Source organism: Hyaena hyaena, unplaced genomic scaffold (genome assembly GCF_003009895.1).
Source record: "Hyaena hyaena isolate Hyena2069 unplaced genomic scaffold, ASM300989v1 scaffold_731, whole genome shotgun sequence".
Taxonomy (NCBI): Eukaryota; Metazoa; Chordata; class Mammalia; order Carnivora; family Hyaenidae; genus Hyaena; species Hyaena hyaena.
In genome coordinates, this window is record NW_024081360.1 from 322490 (window position 1) to 349212 (window position 26723).

Genomic DNA, 26723 nt, shown 5'->3' on the forward strand with positions numbered 1-26723 from the left:
GTGTATATGAGATCTTTTTTAATGAATAGCTAATAAGATGCTCTTTCTCTACTATGGAACATGGATGTCCTTTTCTTCTCTTTACATTTCAATGATCAATTTATTGTGTTTGTTGAAAAGAGGGTTAGTGGATTTAGTATAAATGCCTGCAGCCATTGTTGAGTGTCCAACTTCAGCTCAGGTCATGTTCTCACTGTTTCTGAGTTTGAGCCCCACATGAGGCTTGCTGCTGTCTGTGCAGAGCCTGTTTCAGATCCTCTGTCTGCCCCACTTCCTCTATGCCCCTCACCCACTCATGCTCTCTCTCTTTCAAAAATGTATTAAAAAAAAAAAAAAAAAAAAAAAAGCTAGTCACAGATAGCCAGAAGTCCTGAGGACATATGTTCCAGGGACTGTACAACTTGGAGCAAGGGGTCAGTGGATTTCTGCAGTTTCCAGTTTTGGTTTGGTTCCCTCCACAGTCCCAGAAGCCAGAATGGTTATCTAGTCCACATAGCATAGGACAAGGTTGTTAAAATTCAGTGATGAATCTCAAATGACAAATGACCTATGGGTATCCTGAACAAAGAGGCAGATGCACAGAGAGGGAGCAACTAAGTGAACAAGGTGGAGAACAATTAGGAACTATTGGCTTCTGACATAGGACAGGTGTCTTTCCCACTTCAGTTAATACCGATATAGCCTATATAGTGGACTGTGTCCTTCACATGACTCTGTACATTGGGAAGGACGTCACAGAGAACTTGGGAGTAGACATAGGAGAGAATTACAGAGATGTTTCAAAGCTGGAGAATAAAACTTATGAGGAAAAATAAAAGGGGCCAGGATTGTCTGACAAAGAAAGAAGATGGTTATTTGTGCTCCCACTGTTTATCACTTTGCTAGGTTTACTGATCTGCCTTTCCTTCCAATAAGCAGTGAGCCACCTCAAAGCAAAGGCATTTTCAACTTTATATCATTAGTACCTAGAATATCCTTGCCTCTTTGGAGATGGTCAGTAAATTTAGAAGTGTATGTTCTCTGTCAGAAGAAGTGAAATGGGCTTAAATTATCGCATGCTGATTATTACAAGACAGAATGGGTAACAAAAAAAACCTGAATATGGACTAATTATTGTGTATTAGCACTGCAAAATGTTTTGTGCATTTTCCCCATATAATTCCCATAATATTCCTGGGAGGTAAACATTCTTACTTTTCTGTTTTAAAGATGAGGAAACTGGGACTCCTAGGTGGCTCATTTGGTTAAGTGTCCAACTCTTGATTTCAGCTTGGGTCATGATCTTACTTACAGTTGTGAGATCAAGCCTCACATCAGTTTCCACTGGGCATGGAGCCTGCTTGAGATTCTCTCTCACCCTCTCTGTCTGTCCCTACCCCTCTAGTTCATGCACTCAATCTCTCTCTCTCTCAATCAATCAACAATAAAATAAAAAATAAATATGAGGAAACTGAGAGCAATTCTAGGTTCTCTGCACAAGGACACACAGCTAGAATGGTGGCAGGGCCTGGATGTAGATCAATAAAGCAGGCTTTCTGACTTCACAGTTCATGTTCTTAATTACCATACATATAAGTCAGAGTTTGAGATCTAGGAAAGAGAAACCACTCTGGGTATTTTAAGTAGAAAGTCACTTAACATAGGGCATGAGTGGCTTCCAAACCCATCAGGCGGGCTAGGGAAGTTATAGGCATAGAGCCACCAGGAAATCAGTAGAGGCCAGAATTACGGAAAACTGCTAACAATTATCTCAGATGTCTTCAGCACCTACAGATGCCAGAATGCCACTGACAGACAGCACACCTGTCATCTGCTGAAGCTAATGCACCTATTTTTGCTGCCCTGGGAGCATTAATGGCTTCCATTGTTCTTTGACCTTCCAAACCCTATTCGGCGCCTCCCACTGGTGACATCTAGCCCAAAACTTCTGCAGAAAGGGAATGTAGTTCCCAGGCATCTAGCACTAATGGTACTTGGTAGTGCTTTAAAGGGGAGCTGAAATGTCAACCAACAGACAACCCAGCACACTATGCTATTTTGTCTTGAAGTTTGGGGACTTCTGAGAACTTGAAAGGCAAGATAACCTATAACTGACTGTATTTCCTCCCAGGGGCTGAAGAACAGGCCAGAAATGATCTCAGGTGCCCCAGCACTCCCCATGGCTTCTGAAAACAACCACTGAAGAATTCTAAAACACTAACAATAATTCCTTAACTCATTAGTAATGATGGGTTTGTCCTTCATCCTAGGCTTTGAGGAAAACACACCTCTCTTTTGGAAGCTTTCTTATTCGAATGGAAGGGGAGGGGAAAGCTGGAGCTGGTTGAGTTGACTTGCAGCCCTATATAGTGCTTTAACTCTACGCAAAGTTAGAGAGATGTGAAGAATTCGATTCTATGGACTGGAGACGGTTCCAATGAGAAGGCAATCATTCACTTGGAATTGAGGCACTGGTTTTTAACCCTGACTGAACAGTAAATTCATCTGAGCTGTCTGTCAAAAACACTGATGCCCATGCCCAACCCAAGATAAGTTAAATCATATTCCCTGGGGATGAGGCCCATGAATCAGTATTTTTTTTATTTTCCCTGTATCTATTTCACTCACCTTCTAACCCACCTCCCCACCACCACCACCTATTTGTTCTCCATATATGTCTATTTTTTTGTTTGTCTCTTTTTTTCTTCATTTGTTTGTTTTGTTTCTTAAATTTTTCATATGAGTGAAATTATGCTCTTTGTCTTTCTCTGTACAATTCTTTTCACTTGCATTATATCTTTTAGATCCATCCATATTGTCACAATGGCAATATACTGTTCTTTTTATAGCTGAGTAATATTCTGCTATATATACACACACCACACCTTTTTATCCATTCATCTATTGATGGACACTTGGATTGCTTCCATATCTTAGCTACTATAAATAATGCTGCAATAAACATAGGGGTGCGTGTGTCTTTTTGAATTAGTGTTTTCATTTTCTTTGAGTGAATACCCAATAGTGAATTTACTAGATCAAATGCTAATTCTATTTTTAATTTTTCAAGGAACCTCCATACTGTTTTCCACAGTGGCTGCACTAGTTTGCATTCCCACCAACAGTGCACAAAGTTTCCTTTTTCTCTACATCCTTGCCAACACTTGTTATTTCTTATCTTTTTCATTCTAGCCATTCTGACAGGTATAAAGTAATATCTCATTTTGACTTTGATTTGCATTTTCTTGATGATGAGTGATGTTGGACATCTTTTCATGTGTCTTGTTGGCTCTTTGTGTGTCTTCTTTGAAAAAATGTCTATTCGGGTCTTATACCCATTTTTTAATTGGACTATTTATTTTTTAGTGTTGAGTTGTATACATTCTTTATATATTTTGGATATTAACTCCTTATCAGATATATCATTTGCAAATATCTTCTCCCATTCAATACATTGCCTTGTGATTTTGTTGGTGGCTTCCTTCACTGTGCAAAATGAATCAATATTTTTTTAAGTACCTCAAGTAATGCTGACCACATCACTGAGAAACCCTTATGAGGCTTAGTAATTTCCAGTGTGCTTTCACCTTATTTTCTCATTTGAATCACCCCTCATCCCATTTTATTAATGGGTAAACTAAACCTTCAGAGTTTAGGTCCAGAACTAGTGAAGGCACGCAGCCCTTCTGCCTCTGTCCAGTTGTGTGTTATATAGTGGTTCCCAAACTTTTTATGAATCAGAATCACCAAGGAGGCATTTAAAAACATGGTTCATACCCCTGTGACATCAGAATGTGGGGATGGGATAGGAGCTAGGCATCAGTATTCTTCAAAGATCCCAAGTGATTCCAATTGCAATAAAGTTTAGAAACCACTGCGTTATGCCATACACAGGCAACATGGGAGGTTGGTATAGTTTAAAGTGCACGCGTTTGCTAATTAGGAATTTATGCTTGGTTCTCTTTTCTAATTCTAACAGTTTGTCGGTTCAAATAAATCTCTCAATTAGGGACACTTAGCAGTTAACTTATTAATAACAATAGAAACAAAAATGCAAACACTGGTATCATGAACCTACTGGATATAACCCTTTTAGCTTCAGTGTATTCTTATTCTCAAAAGCTATCAATTAAATAAGCTAAACATTGGTTAGCAAACAGAATAGGCAACCAGCTTACTAATTTATTGACAACCAGTTAATATTCAACACCACAAACATGAGCCATATATGTACATATCTCATTTCTCCTCTGGTTAGGTGTAAAAAATTCCCCTTGCAAAGAGTGTTAAATAAAGAAATACCCATCATCGAATCTGTGCAGCCAAGAAAACTTTATGTTCCCAGTCAGGGTCCTCTGACCTCTCTTCTGGTGTCTACCTGGAAAAAGATCTTATTCTTTCACATGCTGTACTTGAATTTACCCAGCCTTAGAAATTGAATCCTCTAATACCGAGGACATCAAGTTCAGAAACTAATTTTCTAGAAGTCCTTGTAACAAACAAGGATAGGAATTTTGAAACTGTCTTTGAGGAGAAAGTTTTCCCTATTAAAGTGCTATTTCTAAAGCCTGGGTTGTTTTTTTATAAAAATGATAGAGTCCACACAGCTCTCTTCTCCTGTACTTCTTTCAGGAAGGAGCAATTTTAAAGTCTAATGTGTTCAGAGAATACTTCTTTATAACTGTGGCCTACATCGCCGTAAATGGAAAAGATGGAGCATTTTCATATTTTCATGGCCACACAAACTGTGTGAACATCCAGGAGATGTTCAAGGAAAACGGCCCAGCACTCTGTTTCTCCTTGATGGTGAGTTCCCTCTGGGCTACTCAGCATCCCTAGCGAGAATTGCAATTCCAAGGGAAAAAAAACAACCAGCACAATTTTAAAAATACACAGCTTAAAAAAAACTAGAATTCTTTAAATAACTTTTGGGAGCTATGTCTTTACTATATCTAAGAGAAGTGGGTATAAGTCAGAGCAACAAGTATAGACTTCGCTTGCATGGTCAGCCTTTGACAAGGTGTATTTTGCAAGGCTGCCCACTGTTTTGGTCCCTAGGCCATGGCTCTCAAACACATTGCCCTGAGCATACCCCTCTTGTGGCCCACCTGCAGCTTTGTGTGAGGTTCAGCCTTCCAGTTCTTCTGTGAAGCCAGAAGCTTACATGCAATTAGTATCATCAGAATTAGAAGCAAAATGGGTCATTGAAACATTTAACCTCTGGGATTCCACTCTCTACCAAGGATAATCAATGGGGGGCTACACATTTATGGTGATTCTGACCAAAGCCTTCCCTTTCTCCTCCCTGAGCTCCTGTACATGCTCAGTTACCAGGATCTTTCATAGGCTCGTTCAGTGCACCCTCTCAGGCAGGAAGTGTTATGACGTCTGAAATAGGCAAAGGGGGTGGGTGGGGGTGGGAAAAACACAAAACTTCCTAGAGATCTGAGCACCCTCACCTTCTGTGAGCCTGCATTGTCCAATATAAGTGCCACTAACCACCTGTAGCTAGTGAGCATTTGAAATGTGTATATTATATTCAAATGATATGTTGGCTTAAATAAAACATACTGTTGGTTGGTTTTACTTGTCTCTTTATACCTTTCTTAACGTGGCTTTTAGAACTTTTTAATTACCCTTTAGTTCCACAGTATACTTCTGTTGGACAGCTTGAATAATGGCTGTGAATGCTTTTAGCTCGAGCAACTGAGAGTGATCTTGAAAAGGGACACACTAAATATTTAAAATAATCTGCCAGCATATGAATTACTTACCGATGCCCAACAAATCACAGCAAAACTGAGTGGCTTCAAACAACATTTATTACTCTGTAGTTTCTGTCAGTCAGGGAACAATGTGGCTCGCCTGGGTCCTCTCCTAAGGGTGTCTCACAAAGCAGGACAGTGTTGGTGGGTCTGCAGTCCCCTGAAGGCTTACCTGGGGAAAGACCCATGTCCAAGCTCACTCACGTGGTTGTTGGCAAGATTCAGTTCCTCCTGGGTGTCTGGGCTGAGGACCTTAGTTCCTCCTTGGCTGTTGGCTGGAGGTCCCCCTCAGCTCCCTGCCAGGGGGATTTCTCCATACAGCAGCTCACAACATGGCAGCTTTTTCCATCCAAGCAAGCGGGCATGAAGAGTAAGAGCACGCATGCCAGCAAGCAGAGGCACCTAAACTCGCCAGTAACATCCCATCCCTTTTGCCTTCCTCCATTTACTAGAAGCAAATCACTAGGTGCAGCCACACTCAGGAGAGGGGAGTGCATAAGGACCTGAATTCCAGGAGGCTGGATCACTGGCAGCCACTTGGAAGCTGCCTGCCACAGCCAGATAAAGAGGATCCAGTTGACATTACATTTATCCACCACATAGTTGTTCTTAAACATCATGTACTTACTCTGATGGATCTAATGTGCTGCATTCATATTTGCTTGTTAATACATAAAGAAACTCTTAAATAATATATAAATATATTATATATAATATAAATAATATATTTATATTATATAAATATATAATATAAATATATATAAAAGTATAGACAGCGGTGACTTTGGAGGATGAAAGAAAGAAGTAAGAAGATTGGAACAAGGCTGGGAGGGAGACATTTCACTGGATACCTTTTCCTATTTGGAGAGTTCTGAACTATATGTATGTATTACATTTTTAAAAGTATCATGAGAGTAAGGGAAATAAATACCTCCATTCCCCCAGGCACTCTGTGCTTGGCTGTTGCCCTTCCTCTGTAAGGCAGGATAGAGTCCCTGACTTCATCTGCCTCCTGTAGGACCTTGAAGCCCCTCAAGTATTCCCTCCTCGCAGCTTTTCCTGAACCCTCTGGTCTCCAGAACTTATCCCACCACTGACAGTGATTTTTTTATTAGTGTTGATGTTCATTTTCCTTTGACTTCATTTATTCTACATTAACATACTAGATATGATATTTTGAAGACACATTTATCTCGTATCTCACCAGGGTTTAGCAGGTTTTCTAAATGAGGTTGATTTTTTGCGAGAGTCTTAAATGGTAGGAAATGAGATACTGGCCCCAAGGATAAAGGGCCTGTGTAAAAAGGTGGCAGGTGGACTCAGCTTGTATGTGGGAGAAAATGACCACTGGAACTTACTATCCATAAGGAAAAATAAGGTCACAAACAGAAGGTACAATGCACCTTCACCCTCCACCCCAGGATGAACGTAACAGAATCAGAGGATTGTTTGTGATTTCATTGACAACATAAATAGTCCCAGGAAAAGGAGGTCCAGGAAGGAAATGTGTGAGCAAACACCGTCTCTCTATGAATGAACATTGCTTCAAAAGATGTAAATATGAAACCCTAGATAGGAAGATATCCGAGTTGAAAATGTTTGGGTCATCTAGACCAGCACCTTTGTCTTCCTCATAATTTCTCCATTTGTGTCCAGACTAAGTTACTTCATCTGTACCTTGAATGCACTAAATCACCAACTCCCAGCATGAGCCTATCCTAGACTTCCAGACTCCCAGTCAACTGGAATGACATGAGCTAAATTTTTCTGAACAAATGCAGAGGAAAAGTGGTTACCTGTTTATGAAAATAAGCTCAGGCAGATGGGAGCACTGACCCTGACAGAGCAGTGGACTTCAGACAGAATGAAACAGTGTTTTATAACTTCCTCCCAATGTTCCAAGCAGTAGAGATGATGGCTTGGGGAATACCTGCAGAGGGGTGCACTTGCATAATGAGTAGGCTATCGTGCACTGCTAATTGCTAGAATAGATATTTGCATATATGAATATGTTTAATGGGGAGTCATAAACATTTGTCTTTGGCTTTAAATCTCAAATAGGTGGAGACAGTAGTAGCACCAGCTATAGAAGCAAACCTGAAAATCAAACAGCCCAATTAAAACTCAGATTTTTTAAAAGCCATTAAGATCAAGCAAAATGAAATGAACTTTAAAGGGCTAAAGGATTCAGGTCTGTTAAGGGCCCCAAATGGCAAGTAATTCTGGGGAAATCCTATTAATTAAAAACCACTGCTCTGTGAAATGGCTGCTATTACATTTGAAGGCAGTTAATGTGCGCGTTTGCAATACCTGTGAAGAAATAGCAGACCATTCGAAGCAGTTGGCCATCTGCTAAGGGTAGGCTACTGTTCCTGTTCCCTGGGAAGTGCTGTACCTCAAAAATGTAAGGACTAGTGACAACATAAATGTGTCTGTTGCCCAATTTAAAAATACTACATGTGGGAAAATTGCCATAAATATTAAGGTTGTAGGGGTTTTCTTTAAGTTCTCCCTTTTCTGAGAACCACTGAAGATCCTGTCAGAGAAGGTGGCTGGGTTCTGTTAGAACTGTGTTGTGCCAGAGCTTCATAACTGGAGGCATTTTGTAAATGGTGAGAGTGACATTGCAAATATGAATGTAATAGGTGAGAGAACCAGCCCTGGGAGACAGGATGCCCCCTCATCCCCCGGGGCAGATGAACGAGTAGAAGGCTGAGAGACCAGATGCCTATCCTGCTGTTGGTGGAGAGGCAGTGTTGCCATTCATCCTTCACTTGCAGAAGAGCACCCTGCCCCCTGAGGTAGTACTTGGCACATACACAGCACGAAAGTGCTCCATCTTCAGAGCTCTGAAGCGACTCCATCACGCCCTCTCCTGTACACAGACCATGCGAGCCCCCCTCCCAGTGTGAGAGCCTGTGGCTCCAAACCTTTTGACCTTCTGCAGCAGGCATACAGAGTGTGGTATAACATGCCTGGGACAATGATTTTAAGATAAGAAACTGTTGTCTAACACAGTTCCCCAGTGAAAAATAGATGGAATCTTAATCACCAATTGCATGTTTAAAATTCCTGCCCAAGTCCTTTAATGTCTCAGTTTTTAGTTACGTGGTTCAGAGGGAAGTCACAGGGGGCACCACCCCAGAGTGCCCCTGACAGCAGTTTGACAGCTCCTCAGGTGTTCAGGGCACAGTCCAGGTTTCTGTGTACCTCTGGCCGCACCCTTCGAAAAGTTCCATTTTATTGTCTGTTTTATTTCAGCATCCCCATTGTCATCACTTGGTGGCTCCTGCTGAGGGATCCGGCCATGTGGCTGACCGCTGGCCCTCAGAGCAGATCTCCTTGTATGCTGAAGCTGATGGGCAACTGTCCTCTTTAGCTGTAAAGCCACGTCCGATCAATCAACCATGGCAGCAGTTATAACCTAAAATTACCCCTCCACAACCTCTAGAGAGCCTCATCTTTTCTTTTCAGAAAAGAAAAGTAGAAAGTAAAGGGAAAAAAGGTAGGAAAAAAAATAGAAAGAATTTACCCATGCAAATTCTTTAAATGCTCCAAGTCATTACCTTCATAGATAAAAGGGAATATTAATGAAAACGAACATTTATTGAATGCTTGTTCTGTGCCAGGTTCTGTGCTAAGCACTTTCCAAGGGTTGAGTAATGATTTCTCTGGAAAACCCGTTGAGGCAGGTATCAAGTCACTTAGCTAGGTGAGTGGCAGCGCTAGGTTTCATCCTGGGCAGCCTGACTGCAAAGTCCATGCTCTGACCACCACGGCCTGCTGTTCTAGCAATACCCACCTCGGAGGAGTTGCTGTGGGATTGAATGAGGTAACGTGTAGAAAGTACTTTTAGCCGACCTGGCACACACATCCTTTCAATGCTGAGATCTGCTACTAATCAAGACTTCAGGAAGGGGAGGAGCTAAGGGAGCATGAAAGGGAGCGGCTCTGGCTGGGAGGGCATCATTGGCTGGAGGAAGTCTAGGCTGTGCTCAAATGTAAGGATGGAAGCGTGCAGCAGGTGCCCTTGTGAGCCACCATGATGCCAAAGCACAGGCTTGTGTGCATATGACCCATTCCAAACTCTGCCTTCAACCCTTCAGAACATCAGAGGCTTTGCCTTCCATTTTCAGAAATGGAGTCGGAGATCCCAAGCCCCTGCCCTTTGGCCTCACCAACACTTAATTTGGATTTTCTTTTGCTTCTGGCTTAAACCTTTGTAATTATTTGTTCTTGTTTAATATACCTATGCCAATCTGTTCCTTTAGAAATAGACAGATGATAAAAATGTTCTCATGTGGGTTGGATTGGAGTTGGGGGTTGCAACAGTGCCATTTGTGTGTTTAGGTGGAGGTAACCCCAGCCTTCGGTCTACCTGCCATGCACAAAACACTGACATGTCTTAGGATCTTGGCAATTTTCTTCTCTAGCCATGTTTCATTGTTCAGCTATATGCTTTGGCACCTCTTCCTCGGGTTTGTTTAGCCAGACTTGAAGAATGTGGTGAATGGGAACAAGTACTCACTTTGAAAGTTGAGTCATGGGGATTCTGTTGTGACCATCAGAATAAAACAGAAGGGCTGGTCTGTATTCTTGGATGGCCTTGAGCATCAGTTTCCTCTGCGTGTGTCTGTTGGGGATTGGGCACAAAGTGGCGGTGACTGGCTGCTCCAGGTCTGTGGTTGCAAGTGTTGGTAATAGCGGCACCCCAGGACTGCTGTGGGATTATGTATGAGCTGTTTGACTTAGTGTCTCATTGCCATTTCCTTATATTTCAAGATTCTGATATTTCACTGGATTCTGACCTCTCTGGAAGTCTGTTTTGAATACGAGGTATTTTTACATTCGATCCTTTGTTTTGAGATCTCAGCCAGAAACACAATAAATTCATTTTTTTCCTCAATATAAAAAAATTCACAAGACGAGGTGGATCTCTGACTGCCTTTCTTCTGGAAATGATGACAAAGTAGAAATGACAAATATAGAAATGACAAAGCCAAGGCCCAGAGGTGTGAGTTACCAGGGATCAGAGGCTGTGAGAGCCTCTGATGATGAAATTTGAACAGACATGCATTGATGCATTTACACATTTTAGCACATGCTTAAAGTAAACAAAAATAAGCTGTATTCCCTACCTTAAAAGAGAACCTCACACACTGTTTTTACTGTTGTGGTTACTTTCAGCATTGCCAGCTTCATGTGGTGACCAAGTCACATGGCTGGTGTGCAGCCAAGCTAAGATCCCTTGCTTTGGGGCATGTTGGGGTTTCTTGCTGTGGTTGACAGTGGCTTTCAAGTCTGTGCACGCTATTGCCTGTATAAAGATGAAACTTCTCAGTCACCCTTGACATGACCTCCATCCAACAACAAGGGGGTTGTTAACGATGATTGTGTGTGTCCTTTCCCCTCCCTCTCCCCACCCACTGACAGGACCACCCACACTTAGAACACCCAATGCTTACAGGGCAGCCCTTGAGATTAAACCAAATAGCTGTTGGCAGTTTACCTCTAAAGACAGAGTGACGTGTGGAGGCAAGAAACTGTCCTGCTCCTCTGGGCTTTTAATCAGAGAGGCATTTGTGCCTTTTGGTAGGAAAATAGTCTTGGGGAAGGTGCCCCAGCCCAGCCAGCAAGCTGGTATTGTATTCTGTGCCATCACTGTGCTAGTCACAGGGGACCCAAGGACAAAGAAAACACAGTCCCCTTCCTAGGTTCTTCCTAAACAGTGCTCTAATAAATCACCACCATGTCTCTTCTCTTTGAAGCCAAGGGTAGGAGTTTATAAGGTCAAAGGAAATGAATGGCAGCCAGGCAGATATAAAGGGCAGTTGTGGATAGAGCTCTGCAGTCTTTTCTGATGTTTTCTTGGTTTGCCTGTGGTTGAAATAATAAAAGAGTGATACTGCTCCATATTGGTAGAATAGCCAGAGCCTGTGAGGAAGCAAATCTGGTGTCCTAACAGTTATGCCTTAAATGGTACACCAAAAATTGTTTAGGAATTTCTCAGTTTTGCACCCTATGACAAATACAAGAGTTTTTTTACTTTACAAAATAAGGGGTAACTTTATTCTCTATACTTATGGAATCTAAAGCACAATTGGACCTTAGAGATTGCCCAGCATAACCTGTCATTTTACAAAGAAGGAAATGGGACCAAGGGTAAGGGAGTTAAGTGATTTTCTCCAAACACATGGCCGGTTGGGACAAAACTGGGTACACGTGTTGCTCTAGCAAATCTTTACCCCAGGTTCACCCCAAAGGTCACTGAAATTACTTATAAAAATATTCAGAGGAATATACTGATGATGGGCCCATAATTGGCTTTTGAAGAAATGAGGCACATTTTAGGGTAGAGTCTTTGGAAGGTGACTTCAAGGAGAACAATGAGACCTGTCAAGCACATGGGCTCAGTGGCCTTCAGACTGATTCCTGGAGCCCCAGGGTCCATCACAAATGGACTCTTCCCAACCCCCTACAGAACAGCTCTGCTTTCATTTATGTTACAGGATGTCCTTCTGAGATTTCTTTTGAAATGAATTAATCTGAATACGATTATTCTATAAACAATTCAGCAATGCTACTAAGAATACAATTTTATCATCATCAGAAATAATAGCATTTGATTTTTTTGTTTGTATGTTTTTACTTTTAACTCTTATGGCCCAAAAGTATACTTCCCCACTGCCTCCACCATGGCAAATCTGAGACGCCAAGGAACAGTGGGAAGTTGCCTTCAGAGAAGCCTTTCCAGAAAATTCTTTACTGCAGTTTTCCTCATCCAGCAGGATCTTCAGGCAGATGTCTTCTCCAGAACTTTGGCCGGTGGAAGACCTAAGCAACTGCTGCTCACAGCTCTTGTTTGTTGTGCTCTTGCTTTTGGAAGAGTTCTACTTGGTCTCTCATTGTTTACCTTAAATAATAACGGAGACATAGCATAACACCTGTCACATGGTTAACACTGAACAAATACGGTGGAATTAAAACTTTACAAGCAAAAGTATCTGTTTGATTCTGTTTGTTTAAAACCTCATATTCTTGAAGCAACCCATCTTACCTATTAAGGACTGTTACAAGGGTTAATTTTCATGATGGGGCAATTTGTTATGTCCTAAGTACACCAGAAGAAAAGACTTAAAAGGAAAGGGTTTGTTTTTTTTTTTTTTAATTAATCAGGAAATAGACTTATGGTTAAATCATTGCTTTAAAAGATATTTTGATGCTGAATTATTCTGAATTTGCTAAGTAGCTATACATCTTTGTTCCTTTTTTCAGAATGCTTGAAGATGATCTTAAGCTAAGTAGTGATGAAGAGGAGAGTGAACAGGTAAGATTTTCTTTTATGTTACTATCCTTTGATTGTGACACAGCATTGCTCACAAGGTGGGCTGCCCTAGGTATTAACTGAGTCATATACACTCGAAATTGTGGTGCTCGAGGATACTGGATGCCTTCTGATAATTATGAGCTTCCATGCCATTGGGCCAGTCCATTCAAGTATCTTAGCCTTAATTTCCCTTAAAACTGTGATACTGTGGGGCACCTGGGTGGCTTAGTCGGTTAAGCATCCGACTTTCGCTTAGGTCATGATCTCGCAGTTCGTGGGTTTGAGCCCCACGTCGGGCTCTGTGCTGACTGCCAGCTCAGAGCCTGGAGCCTGTTTCAGTCTGTGACTCCCTCTCTCTTTGACCTTCCCCTGCTCATGCTGTCTCTCTCTCTCTCCTAGAAATAAATAAAACATTAAAAAAAAAACTGTGATACTATGATTTTTATGTCATTGAAACCAACAATGGGTACTTACAAGAAAGGTAACTAGCATTAGACTTCAGTATAAAATAGGCCCTTTTGTCGTTTTCTTTTTAATTTTTTTTTGGCAAAGCTCTCTGGTCTTCTAGAGATCAAGCATGTGACCTAACCTCATCAGCATGCAATAGGCAAGCTGTAACATTAAATATTGAGAAATCTTATACAGATATTATTAACATTGAAAAGAAGCAAATGTGGAGGTGAACATCAATGATGAATAAAAAATAATCATGCTCTGAATAGGCTGTTTGTCTTAGATGATAAATGTGCTTAAAATGTTCTCCCCTGGTGTTGATTTACCAGCTCGAGACATCAGGCAGAGGTTTATAAATACTCTTCTGATCAGTGAGTTAAGGTGGAAAAATATCCATGTAAAATTCATCACTTTCACTCCAGCATTTCAGGAAATGTTTGTATTTTTTTAAAGCAAGTTTGAAAACACAAAAGATAGATTTTCCTACACTTCTGTTTCCTTTTTCTTATTATCCCTGTGGTATTTTGTCAAATTTGGACAAACGTGGTAGGTATAAAGACAATCCAGAGTTTTTTTTCCTAAGGTTATTTTTCATGTGATATAAGACAGGTGCAAATGATGGTGAATTTTATACAAAAGTGTCATGGAGTGCTATACAGCTGATTCAGCTGTCTAGCCATGCAAATAGAAATAATGTACAAAGAGAGTGTGCAGAAGTGAAATAAAAGTCAAAAGAACATTTCCAGGAAGAGCATCTAAGTGGAATGTGGCTGTGAGGTCATGGAGTTTATTCACCTTGAAGAAGAAAGTGAGGCACCAAAGAGGGCCCTGGGTGTGAAGTAGAACTTGAAATGAAACTGGAGTGGCAAGTGGAAAAAAACCCAAGTGAAGGAAGGTTAATTGAGCAAGGAGAGCTACTAGGCTTTTGGGTTTTGTACAGACTGACTACTTTGTTTCTAGGTGTGCATACTAGGACAGTCGATATTCGTAACATGGCAATCGTGGCAAAACTGAGAATGACTTCACTCCTAATTTTGGTTCCTTATCTATGTGACTGTTAGCTAATGATTTCATCTCATCATGTTTTTACCCAGGGAGAGTTTCAGATAGGTACATTGTAGATTAAGTTATATCAGATGTGTAGACTGTGTATACTTTGTATCAGAAAGGGATTCACAGAGTATTGCATTCAGCAAGCTTTCTTAATTTGGAAAGAATTTCCAGAGTTATTTCCAGGAAATTTTTCCACTGGAAACTTAGTTTTTAAAAAATTATTTATCAAGGATATACGGAACACACTTTGTAAGGCCCTAAGAAGTTTTAGTTGAATCATTTTGCTTTATCAGCTACTCCTTCCTAATCTGTAGCCATTGTATTGTGACTATATAGGTTAAATCCTTTATTCTTACATTTGGTGCCTGTGTATATACACCTTTCCATCATTTGCAGTGAAAGCAGCTGACAAAATGAACAATTTTTGTACAGTAGTATAATTAAGACTCCAGACAGTGGTTTTGTATGTGGTAGTTTAAGTGATTGCTCTAACATTAATTATATTAAGTTATCTTGCTTTGGCCTATAATTATAGCCTGCCCTAATACAAAATCATAATTTCCATGCTTTTAAAAAATACGGTATTTTTTTCCTCCAAGACCAAAATATGATTGTGCCCCTAAAGAGTAGAGCCTGTTCACACATGCAACATGCATACACACACTGCATTTCTCTGGCATTGGGAAATAATTAAACATTTAACATAAATGCTCTTGCGAGATATAATCAGAGTTTGTCCCTTAACCCAAAATCTTTCCAAAATGTATGGTACATTTCCCCAGCTCAATAAAAGGTATATACTAACTTCCTTAGCCTTCTCTTACATGACATCTGGCTGTCCTTGTGAATATTGGTCACTTGCTGTGACAATGAGTAACCCACAAGAGCTTCAAGTTGCTATGCCTGTTTGCCCTTCCTGAAGTTGCTTCAGACTCACATGCATTTGAGTACTCTATCTAATGCTTCTTTATCTTCATTGCCTCTGTGTTCTCAAAGATAAAGACACAGGCTAGTTTAGTGAGTCAGCCCAGACTGAGCAGCCCTGCTCCCTGGGTTCAAATCCCTGCTAGTGACTCAGTAGCTTTGCAGCCTCAGCCCAGTTCCTGAACTGTTCTCTGCTCCAGGGTCACCATTTGTAAAGCGGGAATTAGTGTTAGATCCCCAAAGCCTGTCACTTCCTCAGAACTTGTGCTCTACCTGTTATCTTCACATCACCAGATCCACTAGGCTTTTGGTGTTTTGCATTTTAGTTAACTTATAATTGAATATACCATACATAGAGAAAAGTACACATAACCTAATACAATGTGATGAATATTCATAAACTACACAATAAGCATTCCTCTGTTTTTCTAATAGCATAGGGTAATTTTGCTTGGTTTTGAAATTTATATCAACAGAATCATAACACTATGTACTATGTTGTTTCTGGCTTCTTTCACTCAGCCTTATGTTTGTGAGACTCATCCATGTTGCATGTAACTGAAATTTGTTCATCTTCATTGCTCATATTTCATCATGTGCACATAGCCTAATTTACTCACCCATTCTACCTCTGATGGGTATGAAGATATTTGAGGCTATTAAAATAGTACTGTTATTAACATTCTTGTGCAGGTCTTTTGGTGAGCATATGGGAACATTTCTGTTAGGTCTATTCCCAAGAGTAGACATGCAGGGCTGTTCAGTATGTGCATGCACAAGATGAATATATCATCCTGAACCATTTTCCAAAGTGGTTTCACCAGTTAGCATTCCCATGAGGAGTATAAGAGAATTGCAGTTGCTCCACATCCTCACCACGTTTCTCTTTAGGGTCATGAGCAATATTCTGAAGTTGTCTTTTTTAGTATTGTCTTTGTTTTTGAAATAAGGACAGTACTGGCTTATAAAATGAATTGAGAAGTGTTCCCGGCACTTGTTTTTTTTTTCCTAAAGAGATATAAAATGACTGTTAATTTTTCTTTAAATGTTTGTCAGATTTCTCCAGTGAAATTGCGTGGGCCTGGAGACTTTTAACACTTACAAATTCTGTCTTCTGAATAGTTAAAGGACTGTTTTGACTACTTCACATTGAGTAGGTTATGGCAGTATGTGCTCTTTAAGTAATTGGTTTATCATGTCATTTAAGTTGTCACATTTACATGTAGAAAGTTCTTTTCTTTTATTGTCCATTTAATGTCTGGGTCTATAGTGATATCTCATTTTATCCTTGATACTTATTTTTGTCTTTATCAGTCTTGGTAGAAGTTTTTCAATGTCACTGATCTTTTCAAAAATCAAGTTTTTCATTTTATTGATATTTGCTATCGACTTTACTGTTTTTTTATTTCATTGATTTCTTATCTTTGTAATATCCCTCCTTCTGTTGTTTTGAGTTCATTGTGCTCTTCTCTTTCTTATTTCTTGAGGGAGCTTAGAGTACTGATTTGAGACTTCTTCTCTTTTATAATATGAGAATTTAGTGCTATACATTTCCCTTTCAGCACATTGTTGCTGCATCCCATAGATTTTGATATGTTGTATTTTCAATGTGGCTTCTTTCACTCAGCATTATGTTTGTGAGACTCAACCATGCTGCATTAATTGAACACTTCAGTGAGACTTCCCCTTTGATGCATGGATTATTTAGAAGTGGATTGTTTCATTTTCAAATGTTTGAAGATTTCTTGTAGTCTTACTGATTTCTAGTTTGGTTCCACTGTGGTCAAAGAGGACATTTGATATGATTTCAGTTCTTATAAATTTACTGAGTATTTTCTATGGCCCAAGATATGGTCTACATTGGTATATGTTTTATGGGCACTTGAAAGAATGCGTATTCTGCTGCAGTTGGAACATTATAGGATGTTCTATAAATGTCAATTAAATCCTGTTAGTTGATGCTGTTGTGGAGTTCTTCTAGATCCTTGCTGATTTTCTCTCTAGTTGCTTTATCAGTTGTTGAGAGAGGAGTGTTGACATCCCCAGCTATAATTGTGGGTTTGTCTATTGTCCCTTTCCATTCTATCAATTTTTGCTTCACGTATTTTACAGCTATGTTATTTGGTTCATAACATTTAGGATTGCCATGTCTTCTTGGTAGATTGACCTTTTATCCTTAGGTAATGTTCCATTCCATCTCTGGTTATTATCTTTGCTCTGAAGTGTACTTTGTCTGATACTGATATTACCACTGTTGCATCCTTTGGATTAATGTTTGCAGAATGTAAGTTTTTCCATTCTCTTACTTTCAACCCACCTATGTTGTTGTATTTGAAGTGAGTTTCTTACAAGCAGCATATTATTGTCATATCTTTTCTCCCTTTTGCCAATCTCTGTCTTTTAATTGATATATTTAGAACATTTGTATTCAATGTAATTACTGACATATTAGGGCTTAAGTCTGTCACTTTATTTTTCCTTTTCTGCCACTTTCCTTTTCTTCCTGTTTTCATTTATCTGTTTTCTTTTTCCTGACTTCCTATAGGTTTCTTGAATATTCTCCAGAATTCTGTTTTTATGTATCTATAGTATTTTTAGTGTACTTCTTTGTATAGCTTTTTTAGTGGCTATTCTAGGGATTATATTGTGTGTGTGTATGTATATGGGTGTGTGTGTGTGTGTGTGTGTGTGTGTGTGTGTGTGTGTTTAAACACACATATATAACTTATTAACAGTTCATTTGTGATGGCATTTTAGAGGTTTTCTCCCTTAGTATTCTCCATCACAGAACTGATAATATGTGGATAATAGAGAATTTCATTTTCTATCTTGCTGATAGGCCTTGGGGCCTTCTTCTTTTGACTCCTTTCTGCACCACCTCCCCACCAGAATTACACATTGGGTCACAGTGACCTCCACAGAACCAAACACACTGGGCAGTGTTCAATGTCTTGTCTTACCAGAAGACTTACCACATTGAAAATTGTTGGTCACCCCACTTTTCTTGAGGTGTCTAACACTATACCAGGGGGATTGTTTCCTGCCCTTTTGACTGTTTCTCCTTAGACTCCTTTGCTGGCTGCTCCTCTGACCAATTTTAAACAGTAGAATCTTTCAGCCTTTATTCATGATTTCTGTTCTCCACTTCTGTTCTATTTCTATCTGTCATCCATTCTTATGACCTTCATTTTTTATATACTTAAAATTTCTAAACTTGTATCCTCACCTCAAACTCTCTTCTGAACTGAAGACCTACTTGACTTTTCTACTTGGATGTCTCACAAGCATTTCAAATTCAATTTGTGCCAAACTGGACTTTTGGTCTTTGACATCCCTAACCCACCCACACACAAATATATTCTTCTTGTGATTATTTCTGTTTCTAAAAGTGGCCATGCCATACACCCAGTTATTCAAGCCTAGAAACACCAGGCTCATCCTTGACAACTCCCTGTTCCTCACTTAGATGTTAATTTTGTCTCTAAGGCCTATAAATTCAACCTCCAAAATTAAATATTAGTCTTTCCACATCCTTCCATCCTGGCTAGTCTAAACCAATCTAGTAGACACTAGCATATTTATATTCTTCCCTTTCTATAGTGCAACCTCCTCACAGGGATCTTTGATAAATATAAATCAGATAAACTCATTGCTTGCTCTAAAATCTTAAATATGTTTCTGATTTCACTTGAGATAAAATCCAGAGCCCATACCATGATTATACATGGTATGTGTAATCTACCCTACACAGTCTGGTTTCACCCCCTTCTTTCCCTTCACTTCACATTGAGCTCATTCATGGCACATTAGCCACATGGGCCTTCTTTCAGCTCCTCCAGCAAGCCATGCTTACCTGCCTCAGGGCCTCTGGAGGCCTCTCCTCCCTCATTTTTTTTTGTCTGATGAAGTGCAACATAACTTCAATTTCTCAGGGCCTCCCCATTATCTAAATTTGACCCCCCTCCCCATTTAGTCCTTCTCATAATCATCCTAACCTTTTTTCTTAAGTCCCATCATAATTTTACTTATGTTTTATCTTACTTTTTAAAATATATGTCTCAGGGCACCTTGGTGTCTCAGTCAGTTAAGCGTCTGACTTCGGCTCAGGTCATGATCTTGCAGTTCATAAGTTTGAGCCCCACCTCGGGCTCTGTGCTGACAGGTCAGAGCCTGGAACCTGCTTTAGATTTTGTATGTGTGAGTGTGTCTCTCTCTCTGCCTCTCCCCCTGCTCTTGCTCGGTCTCTCTCTCTCTCTCGTTCGCTCTCTCAAAAATTAAATAAATAAATATTTTCAAAAAGAATTTAAAATATCTGTCTCTACCAATTAGACTGGAAGTTTCCTGGGGCAGGGACTGTGTCTGGCACAGCGGCAGTGCTAAATACTTATGGAATGAAAACATGAATAAATGCACAGTGTTGAGTTGAATTGAGAGTATTTCCTGCTTTCTATTGTCTGGTACCAAAGATAACTTTTGCTGTACCTTTATTTCATTTACTGAACACTATGATTTTTCAAATTAGTTCTATGCAAAATCAAAGGTAATTGACATTAAAAAACCCATAAGACCCTAGATCATAAAGTGGCTATAGATTAATGTACAAATAGTCTACCTATTTAGGAGAAAAGGTCCATCCAGTCTCCGTGGAAATGTCTATAGCCACTTAAACATGCTTACTACCAAGAAGTTACAGATTTGAAGTTAGAAATTTTCAGAATCTGTCTGTGCAGCAAGGGTTTCTCTGATGTCTTCAATGCTTTTTTTCAAGCCCAGCTAGTATTCTTATTACTTGTTCAGATATATTGCTTATATATTTTTTGAGCAAATTCGTGGCTGTGGTTGGCTTCGTCTTAATCTTTCTTTTAGGGAGAATTTCTTTATCATGTCATTTTGTCTAGGTTTCTGTCTTTTTCATGTTATGAAAGCTTGTTATGCTTCCTGCTCCTGAGAGTAATGCTATATTAAGAAGAGGTCAAGGCACCTGGATGGCTCAGTCAGTTAAATGTCCAACTCTTGATCTCAGGCCAGGTCCTGATCTCAGGGTCATGAGTTCAAGCCCTGTGCTGGACTCAGCACTGGGCATGAAGAATGCCATGTTCTCTCCCTCAGATTATGCAGATTGTTCTCTTAATCTTCAGATCAGTTTCCTAGGTGTTCAAAATGATTTGATATAGCTGTGTTTGAGGGATGAGGCAAGCCCAGGGTCCCCTTACTTATTCCTATATCTTAACTCCAATCCAGAATTTATTTCAAACAGAAGCCTCTAAAACCAAAAGAATGGGTTTCTCTTACAGCCTTTCTTTTCAGGGATAGCAGAATTTTGACTATAACCTCTAGAGCTGAGATTGTGACAGAGTTTACCTAGAAAATTTGGAGATATAATTAAAATGGAAGCATATTTTCATGTTTGCTCCTATAATTTTCATACTTGATGAGGTTTGAACCAAGACTGAGACAAACAGTATGAGAATCGGTTTTCTTGATTATCTGGACAAATGAAAGGTACTGGTACATGTAGCAATGTGTTTGATCCCCTTTTCTGTAACTCTTGGTTTTAACATTCCAAAGGCCAATGTTTTCAGGTAAGAATGCAAAGAAATTAGAAGATTTAAGACAAAATTATTCCTGAAGTCACTAAATACTAAAAGAATTTTTTTAATGGACTTGGAGACATATCCCATGTCTTCCAATTTGGTAAAAAGAGAAGCTCTGCCTCTCAAGTCAGGGTAAGCTTGGGAAGCTGGACACAGCAAATATCTAAATGAAATTATTATAGCTAAGGCTGAAGGAGAGGAACAGATGATTAAGACTTTCAGCAAGGAGCAGTGGAGATAGTGTCAGCGGCAGACAGTGTTTCAGAGATGACAAATACATAAGCTCAGGGAAAGTAAAGAAGCAGGGATCCAAATTGAATGGCTACATATGTGCCTGCAGCTTCCAGTAATCACATTATCTGCACGTATCAGGCAGCCTTTTCATTTTAATTATATAACTGCATTTTTCTCTTTAAATGAGCGTGGTTTATCCACTCAAACTGACAATTTTAATTTTACAGGCACTGATCATTGGATATAATCTGTAGAGGGAAATTTTCTGACTGGCGTAATTTACTTCTTACAATGAAGAAAAGTTACCTTTTAATCTCCAGTCAATATTTGAAGAACACAATTAATTTAATAGATATCTAGGTGGTTAACATAAATCTTCAAGTTAGAGAGCCAATTCTTTTCTTAGTTTTAATGCATGGAGTACTAATCGTGTCTCTCAAAAAGAACCCCAGTCCTCTCAGAATGAATCTAAAGCCTCCTGGCATCAAGATATCAAGATTATAGGTGAAATTGCTCTGCACACCGAACTGCAGGTCTCATTGCTTTTTGTTGCCTTTAGTTTCTTATGGGGAGGCACAGAGACATTCCTACTCAGTTCTCTGCTTTTTACTGTAGAGGCCACTTGATAAAATAACTGACATCAGTTTGGGGTGTCATATTAAACGCAGATTGCCAATTGTAATGGGCGCTGTTCATTTTTTCCTTTGTTCCTTTTTAATATGACAATTGCATAACAGAAAGCAGAGCTTTTGAAAAGAACCTCTGAAGCCCATTGGCAGCTCATGTCTATCAGTGACCAAATGAATTAGCTAAATGATATGCAGACGTGGGATAAAAACATAGGAGGTTTGTGAAGCCCAGCACCACTTCCCTGGGTGCATTTTTCTTTTCAGGATCAGCTTGGTTGATGCTGGAGTTCTTGGCCTGTGAAAATTTATTACCCACAGTGTCGATCTGCATTCAGGCGGCCAAGTCTGAATAAATAGAGTCATTGTGCTTGTCTGGGATTTGTGGCCAGAGTTCATCCAGTCAGCCTGACATTCACATCCCAGGAGATTCATAAAAGCCAACACCCTGGTATGTGCTCTTGAATCCTGCCAAACTTGTGTAGAATTATATAAACAGGAGTTGAAGCAGTAATCAGGACCAGGTTTGAGGGGCAAGGCTCCAAAATCAAGTTTCCCCTACATTAGAAATGAACTGTATTGTAGATGTTATTTGTAGTCAGACAAGAGCTAAGAACTTTTTACATAGGAGTCATTCTGAGAATAATCTTGAATGCCTACTAAGTGCCAAACATCATGCAAGACACATTAGTAACATTCATTATGATAATTTAACCACACAAATTTAAAGTAAATTTTAAATGCCAGGAAAAGCTCTGCCCTCCATGTACCAAAAAAAAAAAGCGCATATTACATATATTATATACTTAATGGCAAAACAAAAGAAAGAGTAGTTTACATTTGTTTTTCTGTTTAGTCTTGCATTAATATTATCCCTGAGCTAAATATCCAATTTCATCATATTGATGAATTGGTTTCTTTTTAATATAGAAACAGCAATAACTCACATTGAAAACTACTTCCTGTCAGGTCTTTGTCATCTGTGTATGAAGTAAGCATATATTTGAAACTTCTTACTTAGTGAAAACTCAAATGTTCAGCAGGAGGTTTTTATTGGTATAACAGTCCTAAAACTTAGTTAAGTAATCATATTTTATAAATAAAATTTTATTGTCACCAGAAGCAAATGCAAAATTATTTTAATATGTCCAATTTTATAATATTTTTAAATCATGCCACTCTTCATAAACGTTTTTGAAAAGCATGAGCATAAGTAGAAATCCCCAAAAATGTGATTGCCTTTGTTTCACGCTAATGAAGGGCAATTTCCAAAATTGAAATTATCAGCTGACGTAAATGTCACTGAGCACAGATATACAAAGGCTCACAACCTTATTTCCTAAAATATTTCTTCAGACCTCATCGGGGGACCCAACCAAGATTTATGTAGGTTTAGTTGTGCCCAACCAGCCTGGGCCATAAGATGTGACTAATTTCAGTTGGAAGGTTCTGAACAGAAACCCAGGAAAGGAGAAAATTACATAAAAATTAAAAGGTGATCCATTAAATTTGGGCAAACATACAATTAACACAAAAAATAGAGAATCATTGCTTTGTTAAGTTCAAGAATTCATAGAGAAGCTACATTTTTGAAACTAAGCCAGGTTTTTATTAATGGCAGATATCAGTACCAACAAAATAGACTCTCCATTTGGAGAACAGAAGAAAGGCCATGCATCACGAGTTGATAGGCATGCTCTTCTCAAATACAGCTGCCGGCAGAGCTCCTGGTTGGCAGAGGAAGTGGAATTCTCCCTCCAGAGGATGCAGCTATTTAACTCAGAGGAATAGTCCTTTGTCCTGTGACTTTAATGGTTTTTATCTTAAATAGCTTCTTCAGAAGTGTAACCATTCAAGAGTGGATGCTCCTTGGAGTATTTGCTATCACTCATATCCAGGCTTGAGTAGTTTCATTTAGTAAATGATTTACCTACAGTCATTCAGGTTTTTGGTCCAGATATGCACTTGGAAAGTTTTATTTTTGTTTGTGCCTTTCCAAATCTTCTCCAAGTGGGGCTGGTTATCTCATAACACAGCTTTTCTCAGGGGACTCTCTTAGCCTGTTGTTTCTACATGGAGCATAATCATTTGTGGTAATTCAATGCCCCTTGGCACTTGCCAGTTCCATCCTGACCAGATCTGCTGCCAACAGGTTGTACTGAGTGAAAGAAGACCATCTTTAAGCAGCAGACCAGATAGTTCTTGAAATGCCAGGCCACCAGACAGTCCTCTCCACACTAGAAAAGTGCAAGTTAGCCCACTATCTCTCTGGGGAGGTTGATTCATTGTGTCTCTGGGTACCACTTCTTTCAACTTGGACTTTATTCTTAAAGGTCCAAAGCAGTTCAAGGAAGAGTGTGTGGTTACAACATTTTGTACGTGAAAGGACTTTCACATATAAAGTCTAAGGCAATTGTGTCTTGAGAGGTCAAAATACTAATACTAATAGGAACACAATCAGAATCAATCTAGCTTTCTCTTCTGTTAAAGAATTGGTGATTCTTCTTGTTTGCTTCCACTTTGAAATTGCAGATGCTGCTAGACCAGCATGTACACACACACACACACACACACACATACACACACTCACATGGAAGACACTCTTGTCTTGCCAGTGCTCTGTCCCAGAATCCAAATGATTCTGTCACTCTCACCATTAAGAGAATTGACAGCCAAGCTTGGATCTTTCACTGTCACCCACCACACTGGTGGGATTGCCCTGTTTGCCTAATGAATCCTCAGTGATCTCTGCACCTACCTAGACCTGAACCAGGCAGGCACTTCCTTTATATATGCAGTCTGTCATGGTGAGCTCTGGAGATAAAAAGAATTCTCCAGGAGTTTCTGGCAAGCTCTGAGATAAACAATATGCCTCTGCTTGTAAACTTCTTGAGGAAAAGACTTCAGTCTCAAAAACCTAAAACCCTCCTATCTCCTTTGCAAAACACCTGTCTAAAAGATGAGTCCTACACTTCCTCTTCCTTAGCATCCCGCAGGAAGCCTGCCCCTGTGTGTGTTACTGTCTACTCAGCGTCCCACCAGTTCTCTTCACACTGAGACTGGCAGAATTCCAAATGCATCTGGTCCCCTTCCCTTCACCCTCTGCCAGGAATAGTCCACAGTGAGGCAGAAGCAGGACTAGGGTGCTCTGTAGTACTTCAGTGGCCTCGTTCCATTATTTACCACCTCTGTGACTGTGGGCAAGCCAACCGTACCAAACCCCTGTTTCTTTTTCTCTTTAATTTTTTAATGTTTTTTTTTTATTTATTTCTGAGAGAGAGAGAGAGGGCGAGAGTGTGAGCAGAGGAGGGTCAAAGAGAGAGGGAGACACAGAATCTGAAACAGGCTCCAGGCTCCAAGCTAGCTGTCAGCACAGAGCCCGATGCGGAGCTCGAACCCAGGAACCGTGAGATCATGACCTGAGCCGAAGTTGGACACTTAACTGACTGAGCCACCCAGGCGCCCCCGCCAAACCCCTGTTTTAATATCTTAATGTAACTGGACAAAAATAATGAAGTGGATTAATAGAAAACATTTTATATTAATATATATGTATTACTATAAAGCTATTAAAGTACACATTTTCACATCCTCCCCCCTGCCTTCTGCCTCTTCTCCTCTCCCTTTTCCCCAGGAACATTCTTTATTTGCATTGCTGGAACTTTTTAAAATGTCTATGTAGTAATAAAGGGAGAGGAGTGTGGACGAGGCCAGAAAAGTTGATTTATATCAGAAAAGGCAGGGAACTAATTAAGAAGAATAGAGCCAGAAGATAGGAGGAAGAAGAGAGGAGAAGACTGGACTTTTAGAGGAGAATGTTAGAAGGCAGGAAGGAGGTAGAGTGAGAAGGGGAAGAGAGACAGGGTCACTGCTGCATCATGTGGGAATTAGAAAAGATGACCAATAAAGAAGAATGGGGTTTAGAGCGTGTTACAGTCTATCTCCCCAAATCTCTCTTGTCAAGAGGCTTTGATACTTACCTTACTTCTCAAGGCTGTCAGGGAATATTTGTGTTCCTTTCCAATGCAACACCATTCTCAGACTGGCCCCAAGACTGGCCCTGACTTATTTGGGTTACATGTAAAATAGGGATAGACTCACACTGAACTGCTAATGATAACTGTCACCCCAGTGGACAAATGGAGGTCGTTTTGGGTTTTGTTTTTATTATTGTTTTTGCTTGTTACATACATGTAATTTTTTCTACAGTGCACACACACCACTTAAAACAATTGAAAATTATAATAAAAATTAGAGGCCGAGGATTTAAACATATACCCCCATGTATGTATGGCATGCATACAATAAGATGATATGTGAAATCTGAAGGTTTATGGCTAGATGTTACATGCTATTATTTGCATGACTCTCTCATCTCTCTTCCAAAGCAACTGAAACATTCTGAGAACACACATAACAAGAGAACCACGCCCATAATTAATGGACTTAATTTAAATTTGTGAGCAGATTCTTTAGGAGGAGGAAATATTTATATTTGGAACAGAAGGGTAGAGACTGGTAACTTACCACGTCTCCAGCAGGGGTCACAAATGGTCCCTTATTTAGTATCTTGATAGAAGCTTTTACTGGAAAAAACCACAAGGAAAAAGATTAATTTCTTATAAAGAATTTGGTGGGTTTTTTTTTTAATGTTTTATTTATTTCTAGGAGAGAGACAGCATGAGTAGGGGACGGTCAGAGAGAGAGGGAGTCACAGACTCTGAAACAGCCTCCAGGCTCTGAGCTGGCAGTCAGCACAGAGCCCGAC

At 39.7% G+C, this 26723-nt stretch overlaps 1 protein-coding gene across 1 annotated transcript in view; it reads left to right on the top strand.

Annotated features, from left to right (window-relative positions):
• The window catches only part of AFF3 (AF4/FMR2 family member 3), a gene marked incomplete at its 5' end in the record, with an annotated part of 440051 nt that overhangs the window by 310413 nt on the left and 102915 nt on the right, over positions 1–26723 (top strand). Inside the window, one exon of the mRNA XM_039218000.1 lies at positions 13020–13071. Within this exon, the coding sequence (XP_039073931.1) occupies positions 13020–13071 (52 nt within the window). The remainder of the gene's footprint in view (positions 1–13019; positions 13072–26723) is intronic.